The sequence below is a fragment of the Lycorma delicatula genome, chromosome 10, assembly GCF_047948215.1.
Source record: "Lycorma delicatula isolate Av1 chromosome 10, ASM4794821v1, whole genome shotgun sequence".
Classification (NCBI taxonomy): Eukaryota; Metazoa; Arthropoda; class Insecta; order Hemiptera; family Fulgoridae; genus Lycorma; species Lycorma delicatula.
Window position 1 is genome coordinate 3745363 of NC_134464.1, and position 12986 is coordinate 3758348.

The 12986-nt window shown below is 28.6% G+C and overlaps 1 protein-coding gene across 2 annotated transcripts in view; it reads left to right on the forward strand.

The window, feature by feature from the left end:
- Nucleotides 1–12736, forward strand: part of LOC142330839 (complement receptor type 2-like) — a 55435-nt gene extending 42699 nt beyond the window's left edge. For both annotated transcript variants that reach the window (XM_075376298.1, XM_075376299.1), the window contains exons 8-10: nt 1943–2088; nt 5899–6074; nt 8109–12736. In XM_075376298.1, coding sequence (XP_075232413.1) covers nt 1943–2088; nt 5899–6074; nt 8109–8242 — 456 coding nt within the window. In that variant the 3' untranslated portion in view covers nt 8243–12736. The remainder of the gene's footprint in view (nt 1–1942; nt 2089–5898; nt 6075–8108) is intronic.
- The last annotated feature ends 250 nt before the right edge of the window (nt 12737–12986 follow it).

Below are 12986 nucleotides of genomic sequence, written 5' to 3' on the forward strand. Positions count from 1 at the left end.
ATAGATGTTACAGTGGATGAGGGAAGGATTGCCTCCCCTTCCCAGTGATCAAAAATCCTTTGTTTTTTTTTTGTTGGAAAGGCTTGTCCACAATGAATTTGTTCTGTATGTGGTCCAACAGTAAGTTAGGAGTTCCTTATAGGGATTTAACGGCATTAGAGGGATATTGTACATAGAAAGAGGCTTGAGCTGCGGGAAAACCAAACGGCATTACCGGTTTGTGTGTCACTTCTTATCTGACATTATGTGGCTGGCAAAACATGAGACAAGTATTGTGCTTTGCCCATGCTACACTCCATTTTTAATCCTAGCAGATGTTTTGTTGTTCTCGTTTCCAAAACTGAAGGTAACCTTGAAAGGACAAAGAAAATAGTGGAAATGTAATACAATTGCTGTGCACCATTCCAGGAAATGTTCCAAAAATGGAAAAAAACATTGGAAGTGGTTTATTGCCGGCAATGGGAACTAGTTTAAAAGGAACAAGCATATATAAAATTGTAAATATATTAATAAGTTTTTATTGCACAACTTTGGTCTTTTTTTCACACCTGATATGTTTAGGGCAGTGTAAACCAAAACAGCTACAGCAATTTCATTAATAAGGTATAACATTTTTCATCTCAACTGTATGATTGACATAGCTTGTTTAAGATTTAAAATGAAAATAATTGGCTGATCGTTACACCATTCTATCCAAACTATAAGTTTTAAATGAAAATTATTTGAAACTTATACAAAATGTAGGTATACCTTAATCGGTCAATTTTATACCTTAATTTGCATAAGTATATTTTATGTAGAAAAAAATCTGCTCGTGCATAACTAGAAGAATACTCTATAATTTTTTTTTTTTTCACTGTATTTCAAGGGATGAATTTATATTTTATTTTTGTTCTGTACAGTGTATGCTATTTTTTTGTTTGTATAGATTTGTTTATATACAGAATATGGTAAAAAATTAATATTAAGCAGTTGTAAAAATTTTTCAATAGTTGACAGCATTGTGAACATAAAAATACTGGTAAACAAATTGCAACATAAAACAATAAATGTCTGTTGGAAAAACTATGACCGAAGTCGGTTTAAAAAGAAGAGATTTTGCATACATTAAAATTACATTGTTAAGGAGTAGCTGAAATAAAAAAGTAGTTATCAGGATAGAAGGCTATTATGATTTATAAGAAGGAATTAGAAAATGAATTGTAGATGTTGAATTTCTATGTTAAACTTCTTTAGGAAGTTTTAGAATTGACAGAAGGAAAATGAGAATGACAAAGTGAGTGAAGATAGTAGTTAATTTATTTTGTTTACTTTTTTGAATCTTTTTATAACTATCATTAGCATCAGACGGCTGAGGAAATCATTAAAAAAAAGTCAAGTAAAAGTTACTGTGCTCAAAAATTTAAATGAGAAATGGAGATTGCATTGTCACTGTATAAAGAGTAATCAAATTTTTACAAAACAAACAATAACATTTGTTTAAAGAATAAACTATTCTTAAATTGGCAGTATTTTAGTTAGAATCTAATCTCTCAAATCTCATATTTAGCTAATGTCTTTATTTATGAGATTTATATTTACAAGATCTACTGGTATGTAAAACTTACTTTGTCTTCATCATTCTCCATGGTCACAAAGAACAGTCACTACACAGTTGTTGCTAGACAATTATCAAGCTAAATATTTTGAAATACATAATTTTTTATTTGATTTTAGTTATGTTTATTTTCCCCGTGTAAATTAAGGGACTTATACAAGTGTTATAAAACAAATTAAAAGTTACAGAATTTCTGAAATTAAGTATGATGTTGTTTTGTCTTTAGTCAAAATAAAAATATTAAATGCCAAAATGTTTCTGAAAGTGTATTTTTAGTACTTCAATTTTTGGATAACAGATTACTTAATTTTTATAAATTATTTACATGTGTGTTTATTTTTGCAGTCAGGGTTACCGTCATATGAAGAAGCAATTAGAGGTGGAAATGGAGGAGGAAGAGGATTACTTTCATATCGTCTTCATCATCCTCCATGGTCACAAAGACGCAATCCCAGAACGGACACTACAATTGTTGCTAGACAATTATCAAGGTAAGTATTTTGTGATACAAAATTTTTATTTGGTTTCAGTTATGATTATTTTTCACAATATATTGCATGAATAGTTTTTGTAGAATTATCTGTTCTTTTTTTTATATTTTACTGTCTACTTGCATGTGTCTCTATAAGTGAAGATTTCTCTAGATATTGTCTAGGCTTACATGATATCACATATAAAAATAAAGCAAACAGCCAATTATTGTAGTTTTTTCTGTCTTTGTTTATTTTTGCATAAGAATTGATGAAGAGTTTTTAATTAAATTTCCCGAATGAATTCACCTTAATCATGATTTAAATTAAAACTTTGTATTAACCTAAAATATTCATGTATGACTCATTCCCTTTTGACCAATACATGTATTTTATCTGGGATTGATTCGCACAAGATCCATTCTATCAAAAAATTTAAAACCCCTGGTTTAAACTTTTACACGTTTGACTAAAGTTTTTTTTTATTCATTCATTATCTTTCTTGTAAAAACAAAAGTTAAATCGTCAAAAGTATGTTGCATGTTTTTCTACCTGAATCAGATCTTTTGCATCATGTCTTTCTTCTAGAACTAAACGTTTCTTGTAGTTCTATTGCTTTTTAGATTGCCATTTTTACTATTTTCTATCTTCTCTTCTTTGCACCTTTTTGCAGTGTTTTAATTAAAACTCTTCTGTCATCTTGCATTCCAGCAAGTCTACTTTATTATTCTGAATTGTTCTAGTTATTTTACTCATTTCATTACATCTTAACTTTCTACTCTCTCCATCTGAAGGTGTTTCAAATACTTTATGCCACATTTTACATATATAGAAAATTATATTCTAACTGTATTATGCAAATATTTACATAATACATGTTCTTTATAAGGAGGGTTTCCTCAGGTTACTGTTCTCATTTTTATTTTATCTTTTTTTAATAAAATTCTGTAAACATTCTTCATAATATCTGTATTGTTTTACTTATTCAGTTCTGTGTTTATTGACTTAATGACTCATCTTCGATACTTTTTATTTTCATAATATTCATTTTCATACCGTACTGTATCATTAATATCTTTCGATATAAAATATGAGACAAATTTAATTAATAGATAGATTGACATTTCTATCTAAAACATTCAATTGAATGTTCTGATGTTATGATAGTTTACTAGATTTACTAAGACTTAGACTTAGATTTACTAAGATTGTTTGTTGGCAGGAATATTTAATCTGTTTTACAGACAATGTATTTCACAGATGTAGTATATTTATTAAAGATGGTCTGGAATTATAAGTTAATGATTATACTAATTATATCTACAGATATATCTGATTTATCTAATTATACACTAGCTGAGAAATTCTGTACTATTTATTTATTTGAGGGAAGAAAGTGAGCTGGACAAGTGCTTGTTCACTTTACTGGAATTATTCATACAAAGGTTAATGATAAGATCAACTATATGTGGTGCCCTGTGTATGGAAAACTATCTTCTTTTGACTAAAATTTAATCGCTGTAATTTCTGTAATAATTTGATTGATGTTGGAAACTCAAAATCATTGATACGTTGACCGCTTTCAATATACATAAGTAGGATTCTCCTTGGGTCTACAGAGAAAAACATTAAATATTATTTAAGTGTTTCATTTTATAATATACGATTAAAATCCAAAGTTATATCAAATAATTAAAAAAAATATATGAGATCAATAATCTCTTGGCTTACCAGTAATAATATATTAACTGTGTGCCACTTGATCGCTGGTAATCTCACTTTTAAAAGAATTATTTATTTACCTAATCTTTTCTATTTTTTTTTTTTTGTAATTTTTAAGATTTTTTTCTCTTTGCACATTTTCACTTTAATTTAGTTTATTTTATTTTATGTACTTAATTTTTTTGTTTGTGAAACTCTCCATGCACATGCATTTGTTGTACTACTGAAAATTAAACTGATTTAACAGTATTTTAGGTTTCTGCACAACCATGTACTCTAGCAGTAACCTGTGTAGCACATAATATTCATAGGTTTTCAAATTTTTTTGTCTTTTTTTTGTTAAACTATTAATTAAAATTATTAAATACTGGCAAAAATTAGTCGCACACAGAACTATAACTATTACTCAGAGATCGATCATGAATAACCATTTTTTGAAAATTCCCAAGATAATGGCACTAACATAAATACACATCAGTTACTGTTTACTTTATGCCATAATAAAGATAACAAAATTTCAAGTAGGTCAAGAAGAGACACAAATGAGCAACTTAAAACCAAACTGCTACAGACTAAACACAGTTGTGATTTATAATTTTATTATGTAAATGTAAATTCTTTGTTTTCATTATCAAAGAAAGGTTTACATATTTATTATATTTTAATAAAAGATATTTGAACACCTCCAAGGTGTTCAAAGTGTGCTAGTTAAATGTTTGACTTCAGTTCATCAGGAGCGTGGGGATTCAATTTATGAACTCTATCCTTCAAATAAAACTAAAGGAAAAAATGGCAAATAAACAAATTTGGGGCATTCAGAGGCTCCTTGTCTTCTGCTGATAGTTCATTTTTCTGTATAAGCTGCATGTACACGTGCTAGTGAATGTTTTGATGAGTAACATGTCACTCCGTCTTGTTTGAAGTAGCTGTCTTTCACTCTTTTTCACTGTTTGTTAACTGAGCGTAGAATTCTTTGAAAATTGTACAGTACACTTCTATATTAAAAATGACCTGTATTAAAGATCTGCATTAAAGGAGAGATTTCTGTACAGTTCTATAAATTCTATAAATCTATACAGTTTCTTAAAAGAGAGATCTCTATACAATTGCCAGAAATAGCATCCCATACATCAGTTTTCATATAAAGTCAATGCTCAAAAATTTGGTAACGATTTTCAATCATCTGATACCTGGCGTTGTGTAAATTAACATGCCTAGATAAAACTGTAAAATATACATCGAGTCTATTTGTCCATCAGAAATGTTTTGAGAAGCTAGTACAATAATTAGAAGTTTCTATTTGTCTGTTCTCTTAAGTTACTGCACAGTCGTTTGACAATATGATTTCAAATTTAAATCATGAAGAATATTATGGCAAGATGTGTATTTTACGCTGATTTATTGAGATAATTTAAGTATAAATTTTTTTGGATCAGCAGAGATTCTTCTTTGAATATTGGCTATGGCCTCTAGAGTCATAATAAAAGTCACCTGTTCAGTTTTGTGTTTGAAATTGACACTGTTGTACACCATTTTTTAATACTACTATTGCTGTAACCTAGTTAGTAACTCTGCTGGTATAGTGGTATTTGGAAAATTTTCTGCGAATGTTTGATGTGTTTCTTGAAAGGATCCAGAATGCACATAAGCTTTTACTGCAGCTACCCTTTTCTTGATCGAATAAGAGATTTTACAGCGCACTGAAGTGTGAACAGTTTACTACTGACAATGACACAAGAGTAGTAACATACGCATCCAGTAATGGCATTAGTAGTAGCAGTGACAATTACAGTGTTAAAGTTGACACTCAAATAATTGCAGTTAGAGCCGGCTCGCTTCAGTTTTAATTTGCTCACCTGGTACAGTAAATTATAATGAAGTTTGGCTGAGGAACCGTAATATTTTTCATGACCTGCAGGGCATACATAACTGAGGAGCTCCTGTAGTTTTCGAAGTTCCAATGCGCTAAAATGAGATATTCAGTATACAGACTGACAATACTGCTTTATAGTATTTGTATTGACAAATAAAAACTGATGTACTCTGTAGAAATTAGTTTTATTTATTCTAATCGATTTTTAATTATATTTATTTTTATACCATCCACAGCACTGGAGAAAGTATGGGTTCAACTGATACAATGACAGTTAGTGATGTCTCAACTAATGTTACACTTGATACTGTATCATCACATACTTGTAGTAGCACATCCCAAACAGCTTCTTGTCGTGCAATTTGTGGAAGTCTTGCTTCATTTGACACCAGCTCAGTTTTAAATACTGAAGGTAATATTAGTTTTGAATTTTATATTGAGATCATTTATAATAATAATTGTTGTAATTAACTTGATTATAGAACTTAAAATTAAAATGGTTCCTTATATCTTTACCTAAGTTCTGCAGGAGTAGTTTAAGGACGTGTTTCTCCTGTTGTCATCATTGATAACTTTGCATGGTTTTGCAAGTTCATTCAGTCCTTTTCTTGAAAGTATTTAACATCTTTATCCTTCTTCAACCTATTCTCTGTTTTCTGTCCTTTCTTTCTTTCACGTATTTCAATCAACAAACTGTCTTTTTGATTGTATCAAAGAGAACCATCCTATCTGTTCCTTCACTATACTGTACCTTCAATTCTTCTAAGTATCTATTATTTTTTTCTCAGTCCCTCAGCACTTTTCTCCCAGCCACATTTCGAATTCCTCCACTTGTTTTATGTTTTCTTCCTCTCATCTAACGTGCCACTTTACAGATAATTTCTTCAAATACAATTTCATTACCGATAATTTCTTCAAATACAATTTCATTTGGGTATATGATTTTCTCTTTTCTTGTTAAATTCTTCTCTTACCGCATTAATTTTACTTTTACTTTTTTTTTAACGACTCCGGTCCTTTATTAGCTCAGATAATTTATTAATAGTTAACAAATTGCATCCGAGCAGAAGAATGTAATTATTTTGTTACAATTACTATTTAATTTTATTAATTTACTGCTTTCCCTTTTTATAATCCATATTAAATTTATTTGAGAGCTCTGCTTCTTAAAGATGGATTTTTATGAAAAATTAATTAAAAATTATAATAAACATTTTCTATGTCAGTCATTGTTGTATAATGATTTGCTGCAATTGCATTCTGTTCATGCAAAATACTGTTTTTAGTAGCATATTTAATTATATTTTTAAATGTAAATTATGAATTTTGAATAATTTTAATGTGTTATTTTTCTAAACTAGTCGTAGCATTTAAATTTAATTTTTTTATTACATTACAGTAAGATTTATTCTTGAAGAATAATTAAATACAATATTTTCTGTGCAAGGCAGTAAATAGAGTCCACATTCCTGGATATATATTTGACCTTTTCAAAGAAGTAAATCCACATAACAATAATGACAAAATATTAAAGATAACAAGCGAACGATAGATTACAATAAAACTCCTGCAATGCTAATAAGAAAATATTAAGGGCAATGTATTAAGCTGGCCTGTAGCCTATGATAATCGATTCTTAACAATCTTCTTAGATTATACCTAAGAAGAGAAATCATATAATTTTACTCTTACATATTATCTTTAGGTTACTTCAGTATTAATAGACTTACTGTTTTCTCTGTGCAAATATATTTTATAAATTTAAATTATATCACCGCTCGATTTATTAGTAAATACAGAAAGCAGTCTTCTCCTTTAAAACATTTACAAAATACTTAATTCCATGTGAAAAGCTGATTACATACATAAACCCACAAAAAAATTAAATTAAGATACTTGTGTACCTGTTTATACAATACGATCTCTTATCATAGTCGTTAATTGTTACATTTTTGTTTTTTTGTTATTAACTTGCCTTTTTTTTCTAATATTAAAACTCATCATGTTAGTGGAAAATAAGTATTTTCAAATTTAGGTATTTTCTAGCACATAAAAACTAACTTATCAATACTAATTATTAGTATATATTATTGTATAACTTTTTAGTATTATGAAATTTTTATACAAATATGACAACATATTAAAAAAAATGCAAAACAAAAGTAGAATATATTATACAATTAAGAGGTTTTCCATTGGCACCGTTAGCATTGACAAAATCCTTACTGGCAAATCCATTGAAAAAGAACTTAGAAAAATTAATCTTTTTTTTTTAAAGATTAGCTTCAAAAAGTCTTAGAAAAATGAGATCTAATATTTTTTTCTATAATAAAGAATAATGTATTTATTATATTATAAACAAGTTAAATCATTGTCATTAGATCAAACTTTGTTATAATAATAAAAAATAAGAATAAATAATCCCTTTGTCTTGCTTTTTTTCTAGGTGTACCGTTGTTAGAAGAAAATGAATTGGAAGAAAACAGAGCAAATACTGATGTAGATGAAATTAATGCTCTGGCAGCTTGTGATAATATATCATTTAAATTACAGTCTGATATCGATTCAATACATTCTTAATATAACAATTAAAAAATGATACATTAATCGGATATATGTGTAACACAAACATTAATGTTATAAAACATACATATTACAATAGTAAGTAGAACTTATTACATTATTATAGTTTGTTCCATGTAAATTGAAATTTGACCAGAATTGAAACAAACCTTACTATTAAATTTGTAATGTTAATCCTCTGACTGCCTGAATTTTGGTTGCATCTTCCTAAAGATTCTTACCTAATACAAAAGTTTTTTACTAATTTATAGTGTTATTTTTAATCTTATTTTTACTACATAAGAGTAACTGCCTACCCTTTTTTTTACATGTCAGTTCTGTAGGTCCATGACACCATGACCTCTAGTAATGTAAATTGGAGAATTGAAAACATACTTAACTCCTTTAAAAGGATGTCCTCAAATTTTTTTGGCGATTAATTTTAACACATGATTAATCATTTGCTTGCAAAGAAGTTCAGTTATTCAATTAATATGCCTCCCAAATGAGTTAATTGAAGTAAAATATAATTTTTTTTTCACTTTAATATTATATAGGGACGTAAAGCAACAGAACATTTTGAAAGATTATATTGCATTTTCTTCATTTTCATTGATTTTTTTTTATCTGTTCACTGTTATATTAAGCCAAAAAATATCTTATTTTAACATACTACAAAAAATAATTATTTTTTTAAATATTTTATATTACTTTCTATTAAAAAATTGCTAAGAATTTACACTGATACACTTTTCCTAATGTGTTTTTCATTATCACTGAAAAATTCTGGCGATCTTTCTCGGATCCAAGTGGTCACAGCTTCCTTCACCTCATCGTTGGTGATGTAATGATTACCTTTGAGATCCCTCTTGAGGTGACGGAAGAAGTGGAAGTTGCACGAAGCCAAATCTAGCGAGTATGGCGGATGTGGAATAGGGCCAACCTTCAGCTTGCTGAGAGCCATCAGAGAGTTTGCACAGTACACATAATGCACGTTTTTTATGGTAACCCAATTGCTCGATAATATGGCCTACTCGTTCTTTAGATATGCCACTTTGAAGGAAGTTGTCCACCTCCTTTTGAATGTTTCAATTTTGGTCATCCACTGTGAGGTGCATCCTCAATTGACGCTTTACCAGCTTCACATTTGTGAAATTTCAATGCCCACCTATTCACAGGACTCCTTTCAACAATTTCACTAACATCAACTACTTTTAAATGATGAAAAATATTCATAGCATTCATATTTTCTGATCACTGCACGCTGTTTTAACCGTCTTGACGTACTGGCCATACTAAACTCCATTTCAACTGCTACTGAAAGCAAGCCGGTAAATGGATTCCAATGCATTATCGCAGGTTTGTAGAGGGGGACCTGGAAAATTATTTGATTAATCTGTCTATTATTAATATTTTAAAATTTTGAATAAATTTTTTGAATAAATTATTTTTTCAAATAAAAATTTTATGAGAAATCCACAAAAAAATAATTTTTAAGTTTTTAATTTATTTAAATCAGTAAAATCGGTGCTACTTTAGTATGCGGTCTACATCATCATGAGGTTTACCGCTACAGTACATGCAGTCTACTTTACCAATGTGTAAATAATTTGTACATTTAATTTTAACTAGATTAGGTTAGCAAGTGAAGCAAGCACTTGGTTAGATTATGTTGATATTGTACAAAATTCAGTACATAGAAATGACGACGTAACATGTAACGCTCGCTAATCTTATCTAACTAACATTAAATATACAAATTACATAGAATTTGTATATAATTTATAATATCAGTTTACTATTTAAAATAAAGAAGGTGAGACACTAACCAAGTAGTTGGGATGATGTAACTATGGACCTCATGATGATGGTAGACTGCATTTTTATATTTTTTTAAAAATTTGCTTAGCTCCAGAGATTAATTCAGTTTTACTACAAACTAAAATTTAATTAAAAATTAAAATTACCTTGAAAACCATTATGTAATTTGTTATGAAACAATTTATGCATAAGAAGTAAGAATTTTTAAACATACATTGATGGATGCATCAATTTTTTTGGGGGGGTAGAATTACCAAAATTGCAATAAAAATGCTGCCATAATTTCTTAATTGGATAAAATATTGCATGGAACAAACTATTATTGTATTATAGTTAACAATTAAGTAATAATAGATTCATTTATTTAATTAGTTTTTAAAGTAAAATATTACAGTGAATTCCCAATTGTGCACACCTAATGATCAGAAAAAGAATCACAGGGAAAGTAAAATCAATGTTAATTTATACCTGCCATAATGACAATAAAAATATCAACATATACCATTACACTACTACATATATATGTTATAATATCATGATAAAACTTAGATGTGATGAAAATTTTCAAAGAATTTTAATACTGAATTCATAGAATTTATATTTATATTTGTATTCTTAGAGGATGTATAAGTTGTAGAACCCAGTTACTTTTTTTTCATTTTTCAATTTTGTAGTACGTGAAAAATGTTAAGCTAGTGGGATTTGAACCCAAGAACAGACACTGAACTGTGTCTGGTCTTTCAAGCACTTGAACAGACGTTTAGCCTATTGCATCACACATACTTTGTTCTGTTTCTTCAACTTTCCAACTTTAACTACACAGACATCATTTTCTTGTTCTTTCTTCATGACCTAGTTCACTCCAGACATTCATTAATGTTATCGTCAATACCAGTAGTTGAGTATTTTCTGTTCTTTTATAATACCATATATCAAAAACCAGGAAACATATTTTGTTTAATATATAAAATTAGAAATCTTTGTTGTTTAATGATAGATTGAAATACTATACAGTTTTTAAATAAACAAATTTTTTGTTCAATTTATCACAGTTAAGCTGAAATGAAGATAAACATTGCTTACAGATAATTGGGAATTGGCTGTAGTTATATTTTGAATAATAGTTTTTTAAACAAAGGAATTTACGATGGATCTTTTCTATTATCTATTTACCAGTAAATTAATAACCTTTAAGTAATTAATTAAGACGAAATTGACTTATTCTCATGTCTATGAATAAGTCAATCATGGACGAATGTGTAGCACATTGGGTTTTGTTGCATTATTTTGTGAGCCCTTTATTCTACTGTCTATGTTTGCATGCTGTATTGGATCTACAAAGTGATATTTATATACAACAGGTTGATGAGTTTTTGAAGGGATTTGTATGCTTTCCATTCATCAGATATACTTCTCATCCCTGGAAAAATATTTTTTTTGATAATAAGTGAACTGTTTAGTTCTCAACAGCAACTAAAAAAATTCCCTTACAACACATACATTCTAACACCCACTATTGCGATAATACACAGTGTCATTATTATGTTGCAAAAAGAGGCTTTCATCACTTTTTGGTCGATTCCAACTCCTCCTCACAAAACTATACTGTTGTTACTTTCTTAGACCAGCAGTAGATGAAAAATATAGTTTTCCAGAAAGGGAATTTAAAGCCTGCAAATACATATCTTATTGTATTGCGACACTCATGTTATGTTTGTGTTTTCGACACTCATGTTAAGAACAACACCATCTCTGTGTAACTGTAAAACCATTTCATTGCCACAACTATATTTGTTTGAATTATGTAAAATACCAAACTCTTGAAAAAACTTATGGCATCCTCTTCATTTTTAATAGTTTCTACTAAATGAATAAAACTCATAACCCAGAACAGATGCAAGATTACCATACAACAAACTAATCTGGTATCTTATAGCTACCCTGATATTTCAGTATTGTTGTAATAACAGGTTGTGCAAACATGAAAAAGTGTTTTGTTTATCTTGTAGAGGCAGAACGGATTGATTATATATAGACAATTTTGTAACGTTTACTTAAGAACATACTTACTGGTAGACAGATAACGGAAAGATCAATTTACCATAATTTTTTTCTAAAGTTGTTAACATAAATATAATTTTAAATATTATCAAGGATTTTTTTTTATTTTTTATAGTTACTGTCAATAGCTTTTATATGCTAGTCAGAGTGGTCAGTTAATTTTTGTTTTTCCAAGTAGATCCAGTGATTATGTGTATGTATGTCATGTAAATAATTCCTTAGATGTTTATTTTAATGAAATGTGAAAGTTTTATGTACCATTTCATTTAAGTAGCAAGTGCAAGTAGTGATCAAATCTGAAAGATATAAACTGATTAAGAAGGTTTGTTAAGAAGTCAAGCTATATATGTACATTAGAAATAGTACAGTCTTCCTGTCATAGTTCAGCAGAAATTGTCCATTTAATTTTTTTTTTTAATTTGTTGTATTTATTTAATTGTATTTTCATTATATTTTTCACAATTACTCATATATATATATATATATTAAGATAAAAAAAAACAGTATTGTTATATTATATCCCCATCACAGGTTCAGTAATTAGTTGAGTTCTTTTAAAATTTAAATGTAAGCTTATTAAATAATGTTTAAATTTTAATCTTGATTTAGCTAGCTCATGACTATTTTTACTCATAACATTAAAAAAAATCTACACTAATTAAGCCAATAGAAGTCTCAAATAAGTCCACAACCTCCCTGCCAGGTAATGCCAGGATGCAACATGTGTTTGGATTTCAGCATCCTCAGCACCGATGTAGTAAATGAAAAACGTACATCTTCAGAACTGATTATGAAGAAGAAAGGATTGAGAATAAGGAAAAGGGGTGGGTAGGGGCAGTAAGAAAGATTGATCTACCCTCAAAAACTATGGTATGACACA